At 36.8% G+C, this 25,534-nt stretch overlaps 3 protein-coding genes across 3 annotated transcripts in view; 2 read left to right on the forward strand and 1 right to left on the reverse strand.

The window, feature by feature from the left end:
• Positions 1-25,534, reverse strand: part of LOC117786932 (serine-rich adhesin for platelets) — a 132,280-nt gene that overhangs the window by 13,126 nt on the left and 93,620 nt on the right. The window contains exons 13-14 of the mRNA XM_034625357.1: positions 3,964-4,195; positions 3,722-3,871 (exon numbers count right to left, since the gene is read on the reverse strand). Coding sequence (XP_034481248.1) covers positions 3,722-3,871; positions 3,964-4,195 — 382 coding nt within the window. The remainder of the gene's footprint in view (positions 1-3,721; positions 3,872-3,963; positions 4,196-25,534) is intronic.
• Positions 11,908-15,003, forward strand: LOC117788550 (probable cytochrome P450 4d20). The gene is made up of 5 exons (XM_034627334.1): positions 11,908-12,440; positions 12,499-12,885; positions 12,949-13,018; positions 13,920-14,116; positions 14,184-15,003. The coding sequence occupies exons 1-5, from the start codon at positions 12,278-12,280 to the stop codon at positions 14,891-14,893; spliced, it is 1,527 nt and encodes a 508-aa protein (XP_034483225.1). The 5' UTR covers positions 11,908-12,277; the 3' UTR covers positions 14,894-15,003.
• LOC117788552 lies at positions 16,239-17,810 on the forward strand. Its single transcript, XM_034627338.1, has 2 exons — positions 16,239-16,682; positions 17,179-17,810. Exons 1-2 carry the CDS (start codon positions 16,281-16,283, stop codon positions 17,527-17,529), a joined length of 753 nt encoding a protein of 250 aa, XP_034483229.1. The 5' UTR covers positions 16,239-16,280; the 3' UTR covers positions 17,530-17,810.

Consider the following 25,534-nt stretch of genomic DNA (forward strand, 5'->3'; position numbering starts at 1 on the left):
ATTGCTCTTCAAATTCTAAGATTGCTGTGTAATAAAATTCTGAAATTAAGTATGAATCGATCTTAAATTTAAAATTCAGACTAAATTCTGTGACAGCTATCCGGGGTGTTTCAGAAATGCAAATCAACCGAAAACCAAACCAAACTATATAGATTGTTCGTTGATTTGTATTTCTGGAGCACTTAATAGTAAGATTTCAACAGAACTTTATTGGATTATATATGACTATGCCAAATTTAAAATCTGTGAGATTGGCTAAGTCACATTTGACATCGCACTTAAATATATCCTCTATAAGCATGAAAATCTTTATATTTTCTCTGAGTGTAGGCAGTGGAAGAATGTAGGCGGGGAGGGGGAGAGGATACAAAAGGGTGAGGTTGGCTGGCAGATGAGCACGTTCAAGATCAAGCCAGAGATCAAATGCAGCCACAGCTGGACCCAAGTACGACTACAATGAGTGAAGAGAGGAGACAAGGGAGCAAAGAGCAGAAGCAGAAGATAAAGTGGCAGACAGAGCAGGCCAAGAGCCCAACCCAAATGCAACCCAAGTAAATTCAAAGGCAAAAGGCAGCCTTAAGTTTTCCCCTTCTCTGCTTCTTCATTATTTTTTCATTTGGTAATTGTTGTTGTGGCTGCCGATGTTGATGCTGCCCACAAGGCAAGTTTAGAAAAAGAAAATTATGGCTAAATGGAAGTTGGCAGGCAGCTGCTGCCACAGTCGCAGTCGCAGTCACAGCCACAACCAGAGCCTGTCTATATATAACTACAACAACAACAACAACAGCAGCAACAACACACGTAACTGGCAGAACAACAATAATAACAACAATATTTCGCCTGCTCGATCTTCATCTAAAGATTTGCTTGACTTCCATTTTTGAGATACACAAACAGTTGGTCAAGTATTTGTTTTGACTACAAATAATTCGCATATTTGTTTTTTTATTTTTAGAAGTAAGGAATGCTAATGGAACTCCTTTGTTTCTTATAAAAGTGTGTTAAGAACTATACGCAATTAAAATAAAATAAGAAAAAAATTCGAAAATAACTTAGAAAGTATTTTCTTTTTTCATTTGCAAAATAAGCTTGATATTCTTTGATTATTAGGTAAGAAATATCTAAACTTAGGCTTAATTCTAAACTAGAATTAAAAGTATGAATCAATATGCAATTTTTTTATTTTGTCAGAAAATTTACTAGATCTATTGTATATATTCATGCTGATGACGCTGCTGTGACCTTACCCAGTTACGAGGCATCACCAGCTGCCCCAACTAATTGCACTTGGGCCACTAAAATATTTTTGGGATCTTTGCCAAACAGCGCATGAATTTTTGCTCAACAGTGCATAAAATTCAACTAAATTATTATTAGAATTAAATTTGAAAAGATAAAGCAAAGAAACTTAAGTAAACTATTAAGTAGAACATGCATCTAAATTAAGATTAGAAATAAAATTGAAAACAAAAGGCATTAAAACTAAAGTAAACTATTAAATAGTTCTTTAGCTCTGATTCAGGCACAGTGTGACACATTCTTGCTTAAGCGAAATTTATTTTAAAGATTTGACTAAAGTTAAGACTAAAGTGAGTCATTTAATGGGCAACAACAACAGCAACAACAACCATCGTAAGCAATTACAATTTCTTCACCTTTCTATTGACCTTGCTCCACTGTAGGCAGTTGAGGCGCAGGCGTCAAGTGCTTCAGCGCCTTAAGATATATTTGTATCTGTATCTGCATCTCGAGGCAACCCGAAAAACGTAGGCAACCGACGACAATAACAACAACTTCAAGTAGCGTGTAATTCGCCGAACGACAACAACAATTCAAAACTCATTTGCCTCGTGAGCATTTTGTGTGGGCCTCTCCCCATTGCCCCTCTCCCGTTTTAGATCGTTAGATCTGTTTGACATGATTTCCTCAAAAATTTCACCCAAAAGCCAGCCACCGCAAAAAGAGTCAAACAGCAGCAACAATGACAACAACAACAGCTGCTGATGATGCCCCAAAAGTGGGCGTGTTCATTGTAATTAAATGTGATTACTTGTACATTAAGCTGACAGCAGGGACAAGAGAGAGGGAGAGGGGTAGGGAGGTAAAGAGGAGGGTACTCTTTCATATATTATGAATACTCAGCATGCCCGCATAATTATGGGCTCTTAATAAGGCAAACAGAGAAAGGAGGCAAGAGCTAGAAAGAGAAAGAGTGAGAGAGAGAGAGAGAAAAGTTCACTAAACTTCGTTGATTGTCAGCAGCTATAAAGTTGTTGCTGTCGTTGTTGTTGCTTCGATTGAATTTTTTTGCAAGTATTTTATTTTCCTTTTTTATTTTTTGGCAGAAATGTCACCTGCCCATAAAAGTGAAGCAAGTTAATTGATATTTTGGACATGTGCAGCTGCCACAAAATGAAAGTAAAATGATAAATAGTGTTAACTTGGTCAAGTTGACTTTGCATTTCTGCATAGAATTTTGGCAGTTGTAAGAAATCAAGTTAAAATAAATAAAAAAAAAGGAAACCAAAATTTGTAAGCTAACTAAACAAATATTTATTTGATTTGTGTTGTTTTAAATAATAGATTTAAATGCAATTAAAAATGAAAGGTCTCTCCGTAAAAATTGCACAACATAAAATATATGTAGAAAAAAATTATTGCATACTTTCAGGCAGACTCTTAATAGCGCCACCTAGCGTTTGCTAGCGCAACTAACGATTACCAAATGGCATTTCAAATCAATTTCTGTGGCATTTCAAATCACAAGCAACTCTAAACAAAAAAGATATTTTCAATTTTAAAGACATTTTTGTGTGAATATTTTAGTTTTGAACTAACAAAAATGTGTATTTATTTTATTTAAATAAATATTTTTTTATGCTGTGTTTATTATGTTTTTATGTAGGTGTCATGTTAAATGCTCTCATTTCGCTTTGCACTTTTTTCTTAACACTTGCACTTTTTGCACGCTTTTGGCTTATGTCATTTAGCCAAGAGATTTAACGCTCGGCTAACGACTGCAGAAAGCAACAGCGAAGCGAAAAGTTGAAAGCAAAATGAAAAATGAAAGAAAATCTGCAGCGTTACGAGTAATCACAAAATGATACCTCGACCGACAATAAGGAAACATTTTTCACGCAATTGCCAGGGGAATTTTGTAATAGGAATCGGATTCAGTCGTTGGATCGGAATCGCAATTGGCATATTTATCACTTGGCTATGCCTTGTGGTTTTGTGGGCACGTGTGTGTTAAGGCAAGTTAACCCACTGAAGAAGGAGTTATGAAAGAATATATTAGTTTTTATTATTTTTTTTTTAGTTGTGAGTATTGACTAATCATCTATGTTTTCGCAAAAAACCAATATTTCCTACATTAACTCTGTACGAAAATTACAAAATAAAGGTGCTTCCAAAATAAAATGAAAAATTATTTTATTAATTAATATCCTAAAAGCAGATAAAAATATTGAAATCTGTGATAAAATCAATCACGGATAAGACGATACCCAAATTTCAGTTTCTTAAGCCGAGTAGGAAAAACTTGATCAGAATATTGAATTTCATTTTGCGCTCAGTTAATAATTTGATCACTGGGATTCTTATAAGTATTTTGAACATAAATTAAATATTTTTGACTCAGAGTCTTAATTTAGTGAATTATAATATCCTGAGGAGTGTTAAACTAGAATTTTATAATCATTTTATTGCTTTTAGTACTTACATTGACAAAGTTTTCACGTCGTACTTCATCGACCTCATCGCGCTTCGAGACGCGTTTCTTCCAATCATCCTCTCCGCTCTTCTGGAGAGCCGCCAGACGCTCCGCAATGGAGCCAGTCTTGGCAATTGTGCGTTGATCGGGTCCCATGTTCTGTGTGATCGGAAAGTGGAAGTGGAAATGCAAATAGAAGTGAGTCAAGTGAATCAGCAATGAATAAATGCAGATTGGGGTCAAGTACTCACCTCAGTTGTTGTGTTTGTTTCCGCTTCACCTTCAACTTCTTCTTCTTGTTGCTGCTGCTGCTGCTGCTTATCAGTTGGTGTTTGTTGTGATTCCTTGGTTGATGTGCTCGGCTTATCGTCAGCTACATGACGCAACTTGACAAAGCCGCCGACGCCGAGTGGAGGCAACACCTGGGTGCCAATGCCAATGGGTGCTATGCCCGAGTAACTTTTGCTTTTCGCAATGTGATTGCTGCAAGAGACAAGACACGCAGAGATAAAACCGTTAAAAGTGTGCATAAAGTGTGGCAATTAAAGCGCGTATCCAACAGTTACACGCATGCAAGACAGGCAACAAGCAACCTGCCACATGCCACATGCAGTGCCTGCCACATGCGTTTTTCTCTCTTTCTTCTCTTCTATCAATGGGGAGTTGTTTCCTGCCACTGCCCCTGCACCTTTTCCTGCACCACAAGTCATTCTCCATTAATAGCAAAATCGTGACGCAGCATTTGCTGTGCCACTAATGAGCAGAGCGAGAGGCACACAGAGAGAGAGAGGGAGATAAAGAGGGGACTTCAGAGTCGATCTGCCTTATTGGTTTTCCCAATTGCCGCTTGCATTCTTACAATCTCAGTCCGAGTTGGAGTCGGAATCGGAGTTGGGGGCACAGGAAGCCTTCGCTGTTAGATTTCCCAAGTCAACTTTCTCCTTTAATAGGAGGTCCATGACCATTTATTAACGCTGGGCCACCATTTTCAGCTATACAGATCGCTTATTGTTATGGCCAAGTTTTTATGGCCAAGATTTCATTGCGATTGGCATTTTTTATTATAAATTATTTTACCGCTGCTGTGGTAAACAAACTGCAGGCGCTAAATGAGAGGGCTTTAAAACATTTTGGCCATATTCAATTGCTTATCTGAAAGTTGTTATTGGTTAAAAGTGGAGATGAGATTGGGGAAGAGTTCATTTTGGTGATCATAATACTTTATAATGATTACAAAAATTGACACTCTCAGCTTAAGAAAGCAGAATAAGGTTCTTTAAAATCTCACAAAAATTGCCAAAAGATTAACTATAAAATAATTACAACAGTGACTTTATATAGAAAAGTTCTTAAAGATCTTAATCATGCATTAGAAACTAATAAACAATTTTTTGAAATCGTAGACAATCATCATACATCATTAGCATCATAATAACTCAGGAAAATTGCCAAAAGACCGACTATTAAATAACTGCAACTTTGGCATAGATAATCTAAAAAAAGACGAAATATAAAAAGCCCAACAAAGAATATACTTGAACAAAGCTTATGTAATCCCCCACTCATAAACTCTAATGTTAGTAATCTGTTATCTGTCATTATCATTTCCTCTGGTATTTCAGCTAATCAGCTACTGTCTTTTATCAACTGCGCCAAATAAATCTTCATTTATCTCTTTCTACACACACTTTATACACAAAGTTTGAAGAGTCTGAATTATCAATGATAAATCGCGGGTCATCAAAAGATGCTTTGTTTGAGGCACAAACTACACAGAATAACATAATATTGATTGTGTTATTAAACTTAAACCGGAACACAACAAATAACAACAGCACCGTTATGAGTATCTGAGACATTAGTCACTCAGCGAGAAGTGATTTAATTTTTTTTCTTTGAGTCAGAAGATCGTTTTCAGTTTTCAGAATTTCATAAACTTTAACTCAGTCAGACCCTTAATGTTGAAAAAACCGCTAAGTGCGAAACTTGTTTTCACTTTGGCAATAACATAAAAAAAAAAACACAGATTCTGTTCCTGGCACTTACTTAAATGTTTAACAAGCACTTGACACAGTTTGACAGTCACTGAGCGGCACTTTGAGAGTCACAGCAAATATCGAGATAGAGAGAGAGTGAGAGAGAATTCGTATTTCGAACTGCACGCGGCAACGGTTGATAAACGAATGAGCTGCAGCTTTGAAATCAAATCTAAACACCTGAAAATGAGCCACGACTTGAGCACAGGTAAGGAAAACTCACACACACACAGGTAAAAACTAAGACTGTGCTGACAGCTAAATTGCATATTAATTTTGTTAAATTTGACGAACTGCTGACAGGCACTCAAAATGGCCAAGAGAGCAGGTCACACAATAAACAGGCAGACAGGCCCAGAAAAAGATAGCCTGACCAGGTGCAAAAATGATTACAGGTAACTCGATGAATTGTCACACATTTGCTGATCCTGCTGTAAAACTTGCTTAAAGTTTTATTGTTTTTATTTTTTGGTAGCTGTTAACGCTTGAGCACCTCCTCCTCCCACTTCCCCCTCAAAAAACAGCAGCTGCATCAGAAATGAAAATGAAAATCAGGTCGACAACAAATGCGGCATCGTTCCAGACCGCAGCATTTGAATGAATTTGAATGTATGTACATATGTTGGCAACATACATACATGAATGTATTCAGCAATGTTGAAAGTGGCAATCATCAAAGCGTCTCAAATTCAATTAACATGCATAATTACATGGAAAATGCATTACAATTTTCACATTTTTCAACAGCCAACGAACAGAGTTTAAAGTTCGATAAAAGGCATTTGGTATTTGGAAAAGAGAGACCATAGTGGTTATTTACATACAAATTAATAATTTAATGTGTTGTTATTTGAAACAAAATCATAGATAATTATAAAATTACAAACCGCCTACTGTTTGGCGCTCAGTGTAAGCGAAAATAAGTCAAGCTTAAAGCGCAGTTAATGCCCAAAAACAAAAACAAAACAGACAAAACAACTTGGCGAAAGGCACAAGTTTTATATACATTTATCATCGTAAGATAGGAAGCCAAAGGTCAAAGGTGCACAACACGCGCAGAGGTCCTTGGGGATAAGAGAAGAAGAGAGGGAAGAGCAGAGAAATTGGCGTGTCCTTCCTTTGTTGATACTCTTAATGCACAAATTGCTCTTTGAAAACAGTTTAGCGTTCAATTAGTTTGAGTGGTTGGGCTCAAGGTGTGGCCAAATGATGAACCCGTGACATTAGACAGACAGTTAACCTCCTCCCTCCTCACTTTTTGAACACCAACAAACTTGTTTTTCAATGCCCTTTTGTTTGGTTTGTCGATTGAAAGAAAAATATAAAAAATGCTGGAAAAACTTTTAAAACTGACAGCAAAAACTAAACGCGATAAATTGCATCATTTGCTGCCCCTCTGCAAAAAAAAAGGGGAAACATAAGGGGAGCTTTGGTATTTTGTAATTGAATTATGCACATTTGCGCAGTGTAATTAAAAGTTTTCGCTCAACACGCGATCAGCTTATATATATATATATTTTTTTTTTTTGCTAGTAATGCGGCTGCGCTTTGGCTTTTTAATGATATAACAAAATGTGAATTGTTTTTAACTTGGTCGTATTAACTAAGTTATAAACTATTTGGCGCGGCATAAATAATTGCATGCAATCGAGACATCACAGCAGCCTAATGAGCATTCAACACGACAGCACAACAGCAACAATAAGAAATCTGCCACAAATCTGTTAAACGAGAAACCCTCACATTGAGACCAAACCCACAGAGGTGTGAAAAACCTATTGAAATTGCAAGTAATGAGACCCTGATAAACTGTACTCGAAGGTTAAGCTAAAGTGCAGCGTGTTAAGGCCAAGTAAATAAAAGCTAAAAGTTAATTACGAATACTATATATAGTTATATATATCATAATATGTTTAGTTTACAGTGGCTGTAAAACCGCAAAAACTAGAAACCAAGAAGCTGATCGGATGACAGCTCAGGTAAATTGACAGGAATGTATTAAAAAACAACAACAATTAACATTATCATTATCATTATCATCATAATGTGCAATTTGATGCCAAAAATGTGGCACATACTCAAGTGCAATCACAACAGTTTTTATTATTTTGCTTTGGAGTTGGCCAAAATGACACTCGACTCTACTCGACGCTCAAGTGACAATTCCTCACGAAGGGGAAAGAAGATTGAAGTGCGATGAAGACAATGCCAGGTAACAACATCCAACAATAACTAAGTAAAACTGAAAGATCTCGGCGATAACAACTGCGATATAGTGCAATTCAAGTTGAAGATCTCTGTCCAACGATTTCCCACGCTACATTTCATTTGTGAAAATCCATTATCTCCCCCTTCTCTTCATTTACCACTCCCCACATTAGCCCACCCTAGGGCAGAAAACTCTTTGTTCGTAATCATGCAAAATTACAACGTCAACGCGATCTTTAAAAAGTCTCTCAACTCTCTTCTCCTTTTCCACATTTTCCCCTCTCTACTAAAACAGACAGTTTGCCTTTGTTTTTGTTCAAATTGTCTGCGCATTCAACATTTCATTAGACTGACCTTCCCCGTAATACAACTTGACTACCAAGTTTTTATATTTTTCAGCTTTTAAGTATTTTGCTTTGCTCACGTTTTGCCTTTTCAGTTTATTAACAATTTTTGGCTCAAACTGTTATTTAATTGTATGAGCATTGTTTTCGAAATATTCATACCAAGTTCAAGGTTTAAATGTGAGAGTGAGTGTGTGTGTGTGTCTGTCTGTGACTGTGGGGGGTAATTTGTTGTCTAAGCTGATGATGTAAGCACACAACTGAAGATACATATATTTCAATATAGAGCTAAATGAGGGGCGTTAAACAGTGACAAAAGTAGATACGAGACAAAAGGTCCAAAATTTAGCAAGAAAATATTTTGATGCAGAATTAATTTAGATGCCAAAACATGATCAAAATGGGTTTCCGCATGGAAATCGGTTGAGTTTTGAAAAAGTTATGAGATTTCAAAGTTTTTGAAATAATGTTAAGGGGTTGGTATGCAAATTATGGATGATAGACAGCTTATAGTCGAAAAATATCAAAATTTTTAAATGATAAAAATTTAAATGCAGAATCAATTTAGAGGCCAAATAATGAACAAAATGACATTCCGCGTGAAAATCGGTTGAGTTTTGAAAAAGTTATGAGATTTCAAAGTTTTTGAAAATTTGGTAAGGGGTTGGTATGCAAATTATGGATGACAGACAGCTTATAGTCGAAAAATATCAAATTTTCTAAATAATAAAAATTTAAATGCAGAATCAATTTAGAGGCCAAATAATGAACAAAATGACATTCCGCGTGAAAATCGGTTGAGTTTTGAAAAAGTTATGAGATTTCAAAGTTTTTGAAAATATGGTAAGGGGTTGGTATGCAAATTATGGATAATATACGGCTTATAGTCGAAAAATATCAAAATTTCTAAATAATACAAATTTAAATGCAGAATCAATTTAGAGGCCAAATAATGATCAAAATGACATTCCGCATGAAAATCGGTTGAGTTTTGAAAAAGTTATGAGATTTCAAAGTTTTTGAAAATATGGTAAGGGGTTGGTATGCAAATTATAGATGATAGACAGCTTATAGTCGAAAAATATCAAATTTTCTAAATAATAAAAATTTAAATGCAGAATCAATTTAGAGGCCAAATAATGATCAAAATGACATTCCGCGTGAAAATCGGTTGAGTTTTGAAAAAGTTATGGCAGCTTAAAATTCTTGAAAAAGTGTAAAGGGAAAAGTACCGTTTTCCCTCAAATATATTTCTAGATGTCAGCCTTAGCAACATTGTTGGTTGTTGGCCTCGGCAACATGCGAACAGCTGTTTTGCATTGTTGCGGACAGGCGCAGAGCTTTCAGCACGTGCTGCATCAACCCCTGATGACTCCCTCTTCCCCTCCCACACACGCACCCCACACACACACATACCGCCACCCACTTGCCCCCAGACACTCAGACTGTTAGCCCAGACATGTTTTTGCTACCGTTTTGCCGGTTGCCAAAGTAACCGAAAAAGCGTCAAAACAAACTCTCGCCTTTGTTTGTTGTTGGGTTCAGACTCCAGAGTCGGAAGCAGGAAACATGCGTTTTTATTTTTTGGACAAACTTTGGGTTAACTCAGACTGCGGAATTGCAGAAAAGTTGAGTAAAAAGGGAAAGGAGAGTACAGAGTTGGAAGAAGAAAAAAGGCGGAGAATGTAGTCTCAGTTGGTTGACTGCAGCATTTTGTTGCAGCTCTTGAAATGGCATGCAAATTTCAATGTCTGGGGGAGGTTTATCTCCATTACGGTTGAGTTGGATTCGATTTGGGTTTGAGGTTTGAGGTTTTCCGTTGATGGATACGTGCCTGGCGTGTTATTTCAGTCGCGACTCCCCTCCGATCAAGTGGGTGTGGCAACGTGTTTATTGATTATTAACCGTTTGCCTGAGTCTACCTCATCCTCAGGCACATACCCATGAAGAGCCCGCATAATTAACCATGTTATGTTAGATCAAAAAAAAAAAAATAAATAAACCGAAAAAAAAACGTTAAAATCTTCCGCTTTGCTTTTGTTTCGTCGAACATTTTGTGGGAAAATCATGAGTCAACGTATTTTATAGACTATGGTTTGGACTGATGGTTTCCCTCATACGGTTTACCGTTTTGTCATCCATCTCAGCGTCTGGAACAGAAACTGGTCGACTTTTTGGACAATTTGATAACTTGTTTGCTGTTTGGCCAGCCCACTATGTGTCATGTAGTTGTTGTTGTCTTACGTAGAGCGACTTAATTGACCGTCAAGTGAGTGTGTGTACTCGAGTGTGCCCCTTCCCCCCGTGTTGACCCCTCTTCTAGAACGCCGGCAACTTTAACTACAGCTCCAATTTCGACTGCGACTCCCAATGAACTCTGCGCCAAGTTCAACGAGGTAACAACAACAATAACAACAACGACAACAACTATGAGTGTAACAACTACAATGGCAACAACTACAACAACTGTTGACTTGAACATTTCCGTCGTCTCAGACTTCGTCTCATTTGCTGCCACAGTCCATTCAACTGTGGCCGCTGTCGCTACATTTGTCACAGCTGTTTCTCTGTCTGTCTCCCCTTTTCTCTTCCCTTCGTCTCTCTGCTCTCTTTAGTTCTCTAGTGGCGTCGACAAGCGTTGCAACTGCTGCTTGAATCAATGTTTGCCTTGTGGTAGTTGTGCCACCGTTTCCTGTTTGCATCCATCTCCAACTGCAGCTCTCTTGGGATCTGCATAGAAAAGGGTTTCTGCAATGGGATTCAGTCTAGCGCCTAAATCTACACTCGTTCTTAATTGTTGTCTTTGTGATCTTGAACTTGAACTCAGACCAAGAACTGAGAAAAGAGAACAGACAGAGGTAGCTTTTCTGTGCTGTCTTTGCTTTAGCAGCAGCTTCAACTGTCAGTTAAGAAAGGCAGACATGACTTAACAAGAGCACTTGGTAATGTCCAAGAAACTTTAAGAGTAGAAAAGGTAGCAACACATAGGAGTAGTTAAAAAAAAAAACATTCTACACCTGGTATTCTAAAAAATTAAATTCAATTTAAAGACTTGATAACTTTAACTATCTGAATGAATGAATTTAAATACCAAAAAAAAAAGGATTAGAACAATTATTTTCTGGTTTATTAGGAAGGAAATGATTATTTCCAACTTTTGTTAGTCCAATAAATTATTCTAAATTACATTACTTAATCAAACAAGATATTATTATCTGAATGAATGAATTTGAATACCAAAAAAAAGAAATAAAACAATTATTTTCTGGAATATTAGGAAGTAAATGATTATTCCCAACTTTCGTTAGTCCAATAAATTATTCTAAATTACATTACTTAATCAAACTAGATATAATTAGATTCGCATTGCAAAAATACCAAATCAAAATTAGTTCAAGAGCATATAATATATGCTGATAAAATACAGTAGAGTCTAATTAAATGCCACGCCTCGTCACATTTGTAATCACATTGTCGCGAAATGCAAAGCAACTCAAACTGAGTGGCATTTTAATCATTGAATTTTATATAAATATAAATACATACAATACATACTCGTATATGTACATAAGCAGATACGAGTGTACTCATACTCAAATGCGAATCGTTGTTCAGTATTTTAGCTCATTGTTAATCGTCGTGTTGTTTAATCGGATGGCAATTGAAGCGACAACTAAACACAAAGTTGAAACACTAAAATGAATTGACTACATACAACAACACAAATAGTAATATTAACAACTACGACAGTTGGAAACCAGTTTTTGGATTGTATTCATTCTAAATATTAAAAAAAACTGAATATGCGATTAGATTTCGTTAACCAGCGTCCGTTAAAGGCCCCTCACGAGGCCCCTCGTCGAGCTCTGATAGCGCAGTTGAACAACGAACGCGACGGCAGCGACAACAACGCGAACAACGCGAACAACACTCGAAAATCTTGAGTAATCCCTGTGATCTTTAAAAGCGGGATCAACATGTGGCTGACCTTGTTTTTTGGCGCTCTGATTTCGCTATTCATCTGGGATTATTTAAGCAAGCGTCATAGCTATCAGATCCTGAAGAGATCGGGAATTACGGGTCCCACCTCGTTGCCCGTGCTCGGCTGTGGCCTTGAGGCTCTACAGTTGGGAGCAGAGAGTAAGTATTGTGATTACTTTTCCTTTTCATATCTCTTAACTTTATTTGCTATAATTAGATCTGATCGATTATGTTGGCTCGTGCTTTGAGAAATATGGCAACACCTTTCGCATGTGGATACTCAATGAATCCCAAGTTTACACCAAGGATCTGCGGCATTTTGAGGCCATATTGAGCAGCACCAGTCTGCTGGAGAAGGGAGGACTCTATCAGTTCCTGCGTCCCTTTCTTAACGATGGTTTGCTTCTGAGTGTGGGCAGAAAATGGCATTCACGTCGCAAGATCTTCACAAAAGCATTTCACTTTACAATCCTCGAACATTTTATGGATATTATGGATAAACAGAGCGGTGTTTTGGTGGAGAAACTACAACCATTCGCGGATGGAGAACAGGTGGTGGATATGTTAAAATATGTGTCACTTGCAGCTCTAGACATAATCACAGGTGAACTTGTAATGCACTAGATTGTGAAGTTTAATTAATATCATTTAATATTTGTTTAAATAGAGACTGCCATGGGAGTGCAGGTGAATGCTCAAAACGATCCCGAATTTCCCTACATAAAAGCGCTCAAAAGGTAAGGCAAAGTGGGTGCAAAGTACAGAATGTACACTTGTCTATCTGAGGTCTAAGGTCTAGCTGAGCTGTATTAATTAAACTCGTTTAAAACAACAACTTTAAGACAAACTGTCGTGTGCAATCGATCGTAATATATATTGTGCTTGATTATTTAAATTCTATTCGGTTTAGCTTAAAAAATTTATGCATTTGATGACAATGTCGTTTTAAAATGATGTAAGACCTAATTGTTACACTTAAAGTTATGCATTAGCTCACTCGCAACGATCGCAACGAACTGAACAATCAAAACAAATGTGACTAAACACATTTGAACTCTCTAAAGTACTTCTAATGTGAATTAATCCAATAATCATTAAAAAGACCAATTTTAAAAATATAATAGCCTAGCTAAAAATGCAATAAGATAATTATAATTAACAGAACTCTGATATTTAAAATTCCTAGCTGAATGCTGTGTGCTGTAAGCTACATATAATAACAATATAAGAATGTATTTCTATTGATGAAGTACTTATTTATTTTCTTTATTTATATATAAAAATTTACACTGTTGTTTACCTAGATCAAGAAAATAATTGTAATCAATTATATAGGTCGTCAAAACAATTTTTTATATAAAAAATCGTTTTTTTTTGCATTTGTATTTAGTATGTTATAATTACAGCCAAGTCAAGTGCAGTTTAATGATAGTTAAACCTATTTATCTTCACTTAACCTAGATCAAAAAAATGATTGGAATAGTTATATTATATAGGTCGTCATAACAATTTTTTATATAAAAAATCTTTTGTTTGCATTTGTATTAAGTATGTAATAATTCCAGCCAAGTCAAGTGCAGTTTAATGATAGTTAAACCCATTTAACTTCACTTTTTGCTCACTTTACTTTCTTTACAGTGTGGTGTACATTCAACCAGATCGCATGCTGAAATTCTCCCAGCGTTACGAGTGGCTCTTTCGACTCACTGCACCGCTGATGCACCACAAGCTGGTGAACGATATTCGCATCATGCATGAATTCACCGACAAGGTCATCGGAGAGCGAAGATCGGCCGTGGAGCGTGCTATAGCCGACGGCAGCTACCGACCATTGAGTAAGTTGAGCTGACTAAGGAAATGTCTAACGTTGGATTAACTAACCAACTCTATATTTCAATGTAGGTCTGGGGGATGCAGAGCTGGGCAGCAAGTCACAGATGGCACTGTTGGATATTCTGTTGCAATCGTCGATTCAAGGTGCCCCGCTGAGCAATGCGGACATACGTGAGGAGGTGGACACATTCATGTTCGAGGGCGATGATACCACAAGCAGTGGCGTCTCTCATGCCCTCTATTGCATCGCCAGGCATCCCGCTGTGCAGGCCAAGCTCTATGAGGAGCTGCAACAGGTGCTGGGCAAAGATCGAACGGCGCCGGTGAATCAAGCACAGTTGCAGCAACTCAAGTATCTGGAGTGTGTCATCAAGGAGACGATGCGATTGTATCCGCCAGTGCCAGTCATAGGCAGATACACCAAGGAAGATCTGCAGATTGGCGATCAGATTATACCAGCGAACACCAGCATCTATTTGGTCATCTACTTTGCCCAGCGTGATCCTAAATACTTTCCCGATCCCCTCAGCTTCAAGCCGGAGCGTTTCCTCGATGACAACGACACCGAACGACAGACATTCACCTATGTACCCTTCAGTGCGGGTCCCAAAAACTGCATTGGCCAAAAGTTTGCCATGCTGGAGATGAAAACGCTGATCAGCAAGGTTCTCAGATACTACGAACTATTACCCAAAGGACCTGAGACAAAGGCCATGTTTAACTTTATTCTGCGCTCAACAACTGGAATGTGTGTGGGACTCAAACCGAGATTAACATAGAATACGAGAAGAAGAGAGGAACTTCCTGTGTAATTAAGGGTGAATGGCTGGAAACTGCAATACTATCGATAGTATTATCGACAAGTGTACTTACTATCGTCAAACGAAAGCAAGCTATTGTTAGACTAAACTTTGTACTGTTTTAAACAACAAAACCTTTTTATATATGGAAGAGGAATTTTCTTTCTTTCTTTAAAAACAGGGAAATATTTTTTGAAAACATTAGTTGAGAACAGAAAATTTTTTAAGAAAATATTATGATTGTAGGAACGTGTGTTTTGTATTTTTTCGTAAATATTTATTTTTTTTAAATATATATTTAAAGAAAATTTCTTGAATTTAAAAACAGGTCTTTTCTTTCGGTGTAAGGCCTAAATTGACATATGAGAAAGGAATTTCTTTTAACTTATATTTTAGGGATTTAGGATAGAATAAGATAGAACTCAAAAAAATTTAAATACCTAACCTCAAAGTATGTTATATTAAGACAAAAGGTTTGTAGTTTTTTTTTCTTTGAGTTTCTTGTGATATGTGATAATTATTATCAATTTGGAAAGTTAATAAATGAAAGTAATAATAGAATATATTTTAAATATTTGTTTTGGGAATAATAAAGTTCAAGTTAAATATAGAAAAGTAATAAAGTCTTTAAATTAAGGCTTTCCTAGGCGTTGTATTTGTGGTTGGTGGGAACAATAAAAGTAAATTTAAAATAATTTACAAGTTAAATATATAATGAAATAAATCATACAATAAACATTTGTTTTCAGTGGGGGGGAATCACATTCAAATGACATTTCCGTTGCATTTACTTGAAATTCTAAGAAGTCATAGCATTGCGTAAATCATATGCAGCCACCTTTTAATAGATCAAACTTAGTCACGCTGTATCAATATTTGCTAAGATTGGGCGTCATAGAGCCGGGAGATCTAACTGGGTCTCTCCTCGCATATATATATTTGTGTAGCAAATCAGCGCAGCGATCATAAACTTATCTTTCTAAGCTTAATGTAAATATTGAAAAACTGCTCGACAAAAATGCAACCTTGTTCAGAGAAGAACGGTGGAAGAACTTCCTGCCAATGCAATAAACAAATAAAAATTTTTAATTAAATGAGCAATTAGGGTATTTCCTGTAGATTTCATTTGCAGATCTGCTGCTAATTCATTAGGTAAAACCTATTTAAATTCCCTCCACGTCTCGTCTGACGTCGCATGGGTAAATAAACAAGCGGGAGACCTATTTATCTTCATATAAAAATTAGCAAAGTTGATAATAACGCTTTTGCTTATCAGCATCATTGGGTCTGCATATAAATGCTGGCCAAGACAGACGCACTGCGCCAAAAGCAGCTTATCCTCTGAACGAACCAAGTCTCTAGAGAAATGTCGCAACTATCGCTGATTTTACTACTGCCGCTGGCACTACTATTGGCAGTATCTTCTACCGAGGCAGTCGTCACGCGTTTGCCTCCCTACAGGGTTGCTCCGTCTCAGGATGGTCTCACTCGACTCTTCTTCAACTCGAGACTAACGCGAAATGATCCCAAGACATCGATGTCCTGTTTTGCTGGTTACATTTTTGAATCGAGTCAGATTGCGGAGCAGTACAGTGGAGCCTACAGTGGATGCCTGGCCGAGGCACAGAACTCGCGACTTGGCATCGACAAGGATTTCCTGCCTACACGCAGAAGGATCGAGAGATCCGCTGAAAGTGTTTGCAAAGCGCTGAGAGTTTGTAGCGAGACCAAAGACACCCTCGACTCTTTCAACTGTCACTCAGCAATTGTAAGTGTCTTTCTTAAGAATTAAAAACAGGTTTTTTTCATAGCTTATGACTAACAATTTCCCAAAATGAATTATTAATAAATTCCATAATTCATTAATAATATATTTCCATATTTTTTGAAAAATAAAGTTCTCATATTTAATCAATAAAAATGTCCCAAAACTTTATTGATGAAAATTCTCCTTAATTAATCAGTTACTTTTCTTTATTAATTAATATAATTGCCCATGATTAATCAGTAATATTTTTTCATAATTTTTAAATAATAATTTCTTTTAATATAATAGTAATAATTTCCTAACGTTAATTTATTATAACTTCTCCTTAATAAATCAGTTACATTTCTTTATTAATTAATATCATCGCCCATAATTAATTAATAATATTTTCTCATAATTCCTATATAATAATTTCTTATAATATAATAATAATAATTTGCTAACGTTAATTTATTACAACCTCTCATAACTAAATAAATGTCTCTCTTCTCTGCAGGGCTCCAACAACACCGTTGCCACGTACGCCATCTCTGGCAATGCCTCAGAGTCTGCCTCATTGTTGCAGGAACGTTACCGTCTCATCGATCTGCATCACGTGCAGTGCACCAACAAAGCTGAGCGTAATTATATCGAGTCCACAGCCAGCAACTACAACTATCTTCAGGGCTGTCTTGATGGAAAAATCAAACCGAAACCTTTGCCCAGCACCACCAGCAGCAGCAGCTCAACGACAACCACAACCACAACGACCACGACAACGGAGGCACCAACCACGACCTCAACGGAGCCGCCAACCACCATCAATCTGGAGGATGAATTTAAGCAGCTTTTAAACTTGCTAAACTAAAACAACAAGTCAAAAGTTTCTTTGGCCAGTTGTTCAAATTCTAAAGCTAAAAACGAGTTCTCCATTAAACGAAATCGAAACCGAACCCAAAGTCAAGTGCAACCCCAGACAGTACTTAAGCCATGTGTGTAAACAAAGGCAGTTGAAATCCCTGAAATCCCTGGAAATCAATGCCAAAAAGCAACCCCAACAAATAGCATTTAACCCCCATTTGAAATGTACAATTATAAAATGAATTTTTGCCTTAGAGAAATACACAATTTTCGTAATTATTGCACATATTTTAGATGCATCGCAAACTCACTCATCAAGTTGATTAATGAGTCGCTAAAATTGAGGAAAAACAAAAGCTAAAGGCACAAATTTAATAATGCTTGAGGGGCTTCCGCTTTTTCCTGACACTCGCAGAGCAAACAAAAAAAACTAATGATTAATGATCTCAAAGTTGAGTACCAATAATCGCTTTAAAAAATTATCGCATTTAATAATGTAGCTTTGTCAATTCAAACACCTTGAGAGCTTTATAACTAGAGATCTTGAGATCGAGAGATATTGAGATAGGAAACTATGCGAGCTTTTATGTTATGCCATGTTTGGCATGGAAATGGAAAGACAGAACCACAAACAAGATCTAGACCCAGTTGTCTCGCCAAGAACCACTCTGCAACATGTTTTTACCTTTTACAGAGCCGAGTGTCAAGTGTTTGCCTTTTATGTTCGATTGCCAAGGCGGCTTCTTTCTCAACTCTGCTCTGATCTCTGTTCAATTCTTGTAGGGTTAGGGATTTCTATAAAGAGACACGATGGGCACCTGTTGCCCCAAGGCAAGTGCCTCATTTATTAGCAGCATTGACTGTGGCAAGCACTTTTATGGCACCCAGTTTTATGTGGAATTCTGTGAAATTAATTCTCGGTATGCGATTGCGTCGAATTCTATGCGTTTTATTGGTCTATACGGCAATTGCAAGTCGTGTCAGGTTTATGGGCGTGGCATTTACCAAGTTAATTAGAGTTGAAAACAAGGAAAAAGAAAACGAATTGAATTGAAATGCAAGTTGCTGCAACTTGTGTTTACAACGTGTCTATAGCTCAAGTAAACGCAATTAGATATCAGCTATAAACACATAAGGCTTGGCATCGGTTGGTAGCCGTTGATTGCGCATTCATGATTGTGCAAGTGAGTAAGAAATGAGTGCAGCTGATAAGCTGTAAACTGAATGCATTGGGAACTCATAAAAAGTGCACTTTTGATTCGTTAATTTACACCAAAGAGAAGGGAGAAAGAAACAGTTAACACTTGATCTGAATTACTATCGATAAAACTATCGTGAAAGGCAATCGAAGGTAACTGAACTATCGTAAAAGCGCAATATCTTAGTTGGAATATAAGAGAAAAGAATTAAAAAATTGGTTTATTAATCAATGGAAATATTAAAAGCAATAAGTATTTGCTACATCTAAAAAATAATACTATCTTTTAAGATTTTATGACTTTTTAAGTTCCAAAACAAAAAGATATTGTCTATATGGATACAAATTCAGAAAAGATTGATAAATTTTCAACCTCAAAAAGATACTTTCACTAGTTAAAAGTTGAGCACATTTTAATTAAACTTTTGCGATAGTATTGGCGATAGTATTGCTCTTGTTTTCACTACTCTAGAGATGCAGCGGTGCAATCTTATTGCTGTAAGACAGTTGTAGATACAATAACTTAAAGATACTTTCACTAGAATAACTTGTTGATGCACACTTAACTCGCTTGTTAGATGAGCACATGTTTTAAGATACTTTCAAGGTTTCTTACTTAATTGACAGTCGTTGCTCATTCATTTTGCAGCTCATTTGAAGTTAATTGCTTTGAGTAAGCTACACAAACACACACAAAGATACATATATACAATTTTATGATGGCATTACTCAACACTGCACTTTAATCACAGTCGAGTAGAGAATTCTTAACGCTAATTTGAGGCATCGTTAAAGCTGTTTGTTGTTATTGTTGTTGTTGTTGGTGATGAAATACGAGGCGGCAACGTCACCACATAGAAATATTGCAACTTTCCCCTCCCTCTGCCCACCACTTTGCACAATTTACGCGCTTCATTGAGCTCGTGCCCCGTGCCCCAAATGCAACATGTCTGTGGAATCCTGGACTGCAAAACAAGTTTCCACACTAAAAACTTTTCATTTTTAATGCCAAAAAAAAAGAATTGGAAAAATGTGTTAATAAGACGAAGGCGATAAAAAACCAAAAAACAACTAAGAAATATACTAGTAAATAAATACGAGTTTCCAGTCAGCTAACTGCTTTGCATAAATAAATTAAAATTATGATGGTATGTGTGAGTGTGGAACGAGGCAACTGCAAGTGCAACCAAATGTTGAAACGAAGTTGACGTCGATGTCCCCAAAAAAAAAATATAAAGACAAAAACAAAAGCTGAAACTGTACGTAAAACTAGTTTGTCAGCACTAACAACAACAACAACAACAAGAGACAAATGCGCAGAAAAGGAAATCGTCGGCGTTGTTGCCTTTTAAGGCAGTTGCTGCTTACCGCTTACCGCTTACAGCTTGCCGCTTGCTGCGTGTTGCGCATGCGCCCCGTGGTATCAGTTACAGTGCGTGTGTGTGTATTGGTGTACACTATACATGTGTGTGCGTCTGTGTCACGTCTGTGTATTCGGGTCATTCGCATTTTCACATTTTAAGGCGTGTGTTTGCATGTTGATTTTTCTTTTCTTTTGCATTTTTTATAATTTTTGCTTTTTGAATAACTTCAGCCTGACACTTGCAACTGCCACAGCCTCTCTGCCACAGCCTTGGCTGCAACTTTTACTCGCCGCTTGCCTTCTGGCCATGTTAAATGGGGCGGTGTGCTGGTGGAGATTCAACTGGTTGCAAGCCTGTGATAATGCGATTTGAGCCAGCTTTGTTTGTTACTTAATTGCGACAAAGTCATTAATAATCGATTAACCATATAAGCCAGACAAGTTTTCTTATGGGATGCTGCGAGGCGTTGAAAATTACCAAAGGAAGTTGCAGCCAGGCATAAGGCAATTACGTTAGCTTGTACTCATATTCATACTCATAGTTAGACTCATACTCATACTTGTAGTATTCAATGTGAGCGTGTTTATTCCCCCCTGCAATTTGTGTTTCCTGTGTAATTCTTATGTTCATGTTCAAGTCTCTTGGGTGGCATTCGTGTCATTAACAATCTCTAGAATATTGGCAAATCAACAGCAAATATGTTTAATAACTGACTAGCAAAGTTGATGCCACAGCTGGGAATTAGAATTTGTAGCATACGATAGAAATTTATGTCTAGAGATACAGCATAAAGAGGAAACCAAATGATATCATATGATTTGTTGGATATAAGGAAGAAATCGGAAACCTGTGAAACGAACGAATTTAAAAATATTTGAATACAGAATGTATTAAGAGGCCAAATCATGATCAAAATGACGTTCCGCTTGAAAATCGGTTTAGATTTGGTCAAGTTATGATAGTATGAAGTTGGTCAGACTGCGGATTTAGCCACTTTACAAGTCCAAATTTTTGTTCAATATCACATGATTTTTTACAAAAAAATGAAAGGTCTCAGAGTCAAGTTTAAAGTGTTGTTTTATACTAATTACGATATAAGAAGTTGATTAAAAGTGAAAACTTGAGATTTAAAATTTTGAATTTTCAAAATTTCAAAGGGGGGACCCTTAGCATCGAAATCGAATCTTGGTCGAAAATAATGAAATTTTCTAAATAATCAAAATTTAAATGCAGAATGAATTTAGAGGCCAAATCATGATCAAAATGACATTCCGCTTGAAAATCGGTTCAGTTTTGATCAAGTTATGACAGTTTGAAGTTGGTCAGACTGCGGATTTAGCCACTTTACAAGTCCAAATTTTTGTTCAATATCACATGATTTTTTACAAAAAAATGAAAGGTCTCAGAGTCAAGTTTAAAGTGTTGTTTTATACTAATTACGATATAAGAAGTTGATTAAAAGTGAAAACTTAAGATTTAAAATTTTGAATTTTCGAAATTTCAAAGGGGGGACCCTTAGCATTGAAATCGAATCTTGGTCGAAAATAATGAAATTTTCTAAATGAACAAAAATGGAATACAGAATGAATTTGGAGGCCAAATCATAATCAAAATGACATTCCGCTTGAAAATCGGTTCAGTTTTGGTAAAGTTATGACTCTTGGAAGTTGGGCAACTCTTTGACCTAGCTACTCTACCACAACCGTACCGGTTTAAACGTTTTGGTATTCGGTTCTTGACAGAGAATTTTCATTCGGTTACGATTTCAGTTCCGGTACTAAAAATGAAACGGTTAGTTTCGGTTAGCGGTTCCGGTGCCATTCCCTGGTTAAGGCACTTTAATTCTATACGAAACTCCTGTCTAACTCAACTGACAGCCGCAGTTGAAGTCTGTCAACGTTTGTAACAACTATGCAACTTTGCTTTTGGCCATAAAAAGCAACTGTCTAGAGATGCAATGCGATGCTAATTCCGTTGCCAATATCTGAGCAAAAATACACAAAAGGCAGCAGCAGGTGTCTAATTGATTGAGTGACAAGCGACAGCAGCAAACAGGCGATAGATACACTGACTGGAGATGTAGATGGAAATGGAGCTTAAGTTGGAGATGCCAAAGGAATCGAATGCAATTCAATATATCAACAAAACATTTATTGTTTGTCACTCGGACTGCCAGGAACGCCCAGCAGTGATGATCATGATGATGATGCTGATGATGTTGATAAGCAGTTGCAGCCAGAAGTTGCCACACAAGGAAGCGGCATGCCACAATCCAAACGGCCTGAATATATCAAGTGCCAGACAACACAATGGAAATTCAATAGCAAAACACAGATGTGCAGAGACTGTTAAGGATAGACAGGAGAAGAGAGGGGGAAGGAAGGGAGCTGGATAGACAGTGCCTGCAATAATAAATGCCCAATGATGATATCTATGACGGAGCCGAGACAAAGGAGCCACAAAGAGTTCTTTGCCAGAGTTTGAATTATTCTACGCTTTGCATTCAGCTGCGAGGGATTGGAGAAGTTTCGAGTTGATTTGCCTCTCCAACTCCAGAGTAGCTGCAGATTTATGAGCAGTTGTCAGACAACGTGCAGCGCAACGAAGTAGCCGAGACTCTTGGCTAAAATAATTCTTGGCCAGGCTCAGACAGGCAACAACGCGATGGGGGCAACAACATTTTAGTCCGAAAAGTTCATTGTACGTAACGCAAGCTACATAGATGCTGATTTCCCTCTCTCTCTCTCTCTCTGTCTCTATCTCTATCTCTTCCCTACTCCACTTCAGCTAATGAGTTGTCAACATTTTGACTGACTTTTATTTGCCAGCAAATGTGACAGACAGACAAAAGTCTAGCCCAGACTTTGCTCGGAATTAGCATTATCCTGTGTCGCGACTCGCGGGTTTGTTGACACTACTCCAGTTGCAAGTTCAGTGTCAACTGCTTCCGCCTGTGGCGCCTCCTATTAGCCAGCCTGATGACTCAAAATGTTGGCCACAAAACTGCTAGCCATAAAAGACTGGCATTAAGCATAAATTGGCAACTAAATTATGACCAACCATTTGCGGAGAAGGCATAAAAGGATGTGTTCTATGCAAAGACTCACAAATTGTCTAAAGTCGCAGGCAGTGTTGTCCGCTTAGCTTATTTAAGGATAGAACTAGCGTATTTTAAAGTTATTAAATTCGTTAATTTATTTAATTTAAAATATTTATTTGTAAAATTTGTTATTTTTTATGCAAGGAATATTTAAATTAAATTAATAAAATACAATGACTTATTCACAATGTCTCAAAAAGTGCAGAAAATTGTTGTAAGTGAATTTTAAACCTCAATTTTACTTTCAGGCTGCTAAAACTGTAAGCTCAAGCCAGAAATTGATATTTAAAACTAATTAAAGTCCACAGTGCTGTCAAAACTTTCAGCTACTTTCAAAACATTTATACGTGCAATTAGCGCTAGTCTAAAGCCCAACTGTTTGCAATTAATTCTCATTTAAAAGTAATTAAATGCGCACAGCTGATAAACCTAATTTGATATTTCAACAACATTTCCTGCACATGTTTGTAGTTCACTTGAATTGCTTACAGTTGTATTATTAACAAGAGCTGCAAAACAATAAACAAATGACAGCTTACGAAAATTGAAATTGAATTTGAAATGGTTTTTGTTCTGGGGTATTCTTTCTTCTAATGAGTTAAAAGTTTTGAGGGCTATAAATAACTTGTTAATGACTTTGGAAAGTTAATGTGTCTAAAATTGATTGCAGCATAGAATCAGCACAATTTAAGCGTAGTTACAGCTCAAATAAAGTGAGGAAACCTCTTTAAAAAACCTCTGGGCAAACTGCCAAAACAGCTGTGCAAATTTCGAAAACAAAGGAAGAGAAAAAGCTGCACGATGTTCGTATAACAAACAAAAAGAGTCAACGTACGGTGCCTAAAGATTGTGTAATACTGTTTTAAACAAGTTAATAGAGTTGCAGTCGAAAGAGGTATAGGAAAACAAAGCAGAACCCATCGAAATACAAACAACTTCATTTGTTTCTACGACTAGACAAAGTGATTTCCCAATAAATGTATTTATAGCTGATCAGAAACAGAAAACAGAACTTTATGCACCAATGCATTCGACTTCAGATCTGTGGGGAAATGGAAGGGGGTAGAAACATAATTTATGGATCGCTGGTTTTTGAAAATTTTCACGTTTTTCGTTCTCTCTATTTGAGTTTTGCCTTTTTTGTGTACTTTTGTAAACCGAGTGTGCATCGGGAATCGAGCAACTTTGCATCTGACATGAAAGCAGGCCATAAGTTGTTGCCTTTAATGGAATTGTTCATCTCGAAGAGCATAAAATACAAATAATAAGATGCCGCACTAAAAGCGTTGATAATTCATCATCACATCACATTGAGATCTGAGACTGAGAGAAGTTTCTTTGTGCAGCGATCAGTCGGTCACGCAGTCGGACAGAGCCGGAGTCAGACAGTCACAGTCGGAGTCAGTCAGTCGCATTGTCGATCTCTCGGTTGGGGCAATTCAATTACGAGACAAGCGGGGTCACAAATGCCAATCCATTGAATGTGTGGATGCTGCGCAGTTTTTATACCCTTACTTAGTGGAAATATATATGTATATTCAACAGAAATAGTATTAGCAATATTAGTACAAGTTGTAGAATGAATACTAGTAGTGGAAAAATTATAAAAAGTAATAGTTGTAGTAATAGTAGCATGTAATAAATAAAATAAAGTAGTAGTCATATTAGTAGTGTTAGTACTTAGAGTAGTATGAGTCGAAGTATGAGTAGGAATAGAAATAGTCGTAGTATTAACAACAGTACTTGATGAATAAATAACTTTAAAAGCGTTAATAGAAGTAAAAGTAATCAAAGAAAAACCAAAAGTAGGTACAATGGGAATAGCAGTGGTAATTAAAGCAACTGTGCTGATTGGAACCTAACTACTTGTATAAATGTTTTTCTAAAATATTTCTGCCTTTATCATACTAAATCGTAGAGCAATTTTAATATGTGGTTCCTATTTCTAAGTTATCGATCGTATAAAACTTTAAATAGTATACACCCATTGTTATTTGCTGATTGATTGGCTGCTTTTTGCATATAGTTGTAATCGACATAATGCATGATACACTATAGCTGCAGGGTATAATCGCTAGTGTAAAGTATTTTAAAACGATAACTTGGTGCGAGGCAATTTCAAAAACCTATTGGATTTGTAATCTTTGAAGAGTTTTCTATCGAATGCATTTATTACTTTTTCAATCGCTTTCATTGAAAAAATGATTTTTGTACCGCTTTACCGCCTTAATGTTCCACTGTGCGGCGTCGCGTCGCTTTATACAATTCCCCAAAGTACGAGTTAAATCGTACTCTATATGTTACACAGTTCCCATTAGGTGATTAACCCGTAGAACATTTTACTATTTTT

The sequence above is a fragment of the Drosophila innubila genome (genome assembly GCF_004354385.1).
Source record: "Drosophila innubila isolate TH190305 chromosome 3L unlocalized genomic scaffold, UK_Dinn_1.0 0_D_3L, whole genome shotgun sequence".
NCBI lineage: Eukaryota > Metazoa > Arthropoda > Insecta > Diptera > Drosophilidae > Drosophila > Drosophila innubila.

What these genes read in the sequence shown, in the direction of transcription:
- LOC117788552 (XM_034627338.1), top strand. Translation starts at nt 16,281, where the DNA reads ATGTCGCAACTATCGCTGATTTTACTACTGCCGCTGGCACTACTATTG. An exon ending in TCAACTGTCACTCAGCAATT is followed by an intron (nt 16,683 to 17,178) that starts GTAAGTGTCTTT and finishes TCTTCTCTGCAG; the next exon opens with GGCTCCAACAACACCGTTGC.
- LOC117788550 (XM_034627334.1), top strand. Translation starts at nt 12,278, where the DNA reads ATGTGGCTGACCTTGTTTTTTGGCGCTCTGATTTCGCTATTCATCTGG. An exon ending in TCTACAGTTGGGAGCAGAGA is followed by an intron (nt 12,441 to 12,498) that starts GTAAGTATTGTG and finishes TGCTATAATTAG; the next exon opens with ATCTGATCGATTATGTTGGC. An exon ending in TACATAAAAGCGCTCAAAAG is followed by an intron (nt 13,019 to 13,919) that starts GTAAGGCAAAGT and finishes CTTTCTTTACAG; the next exon opens with TGTGGTGTACATTCAACCAG.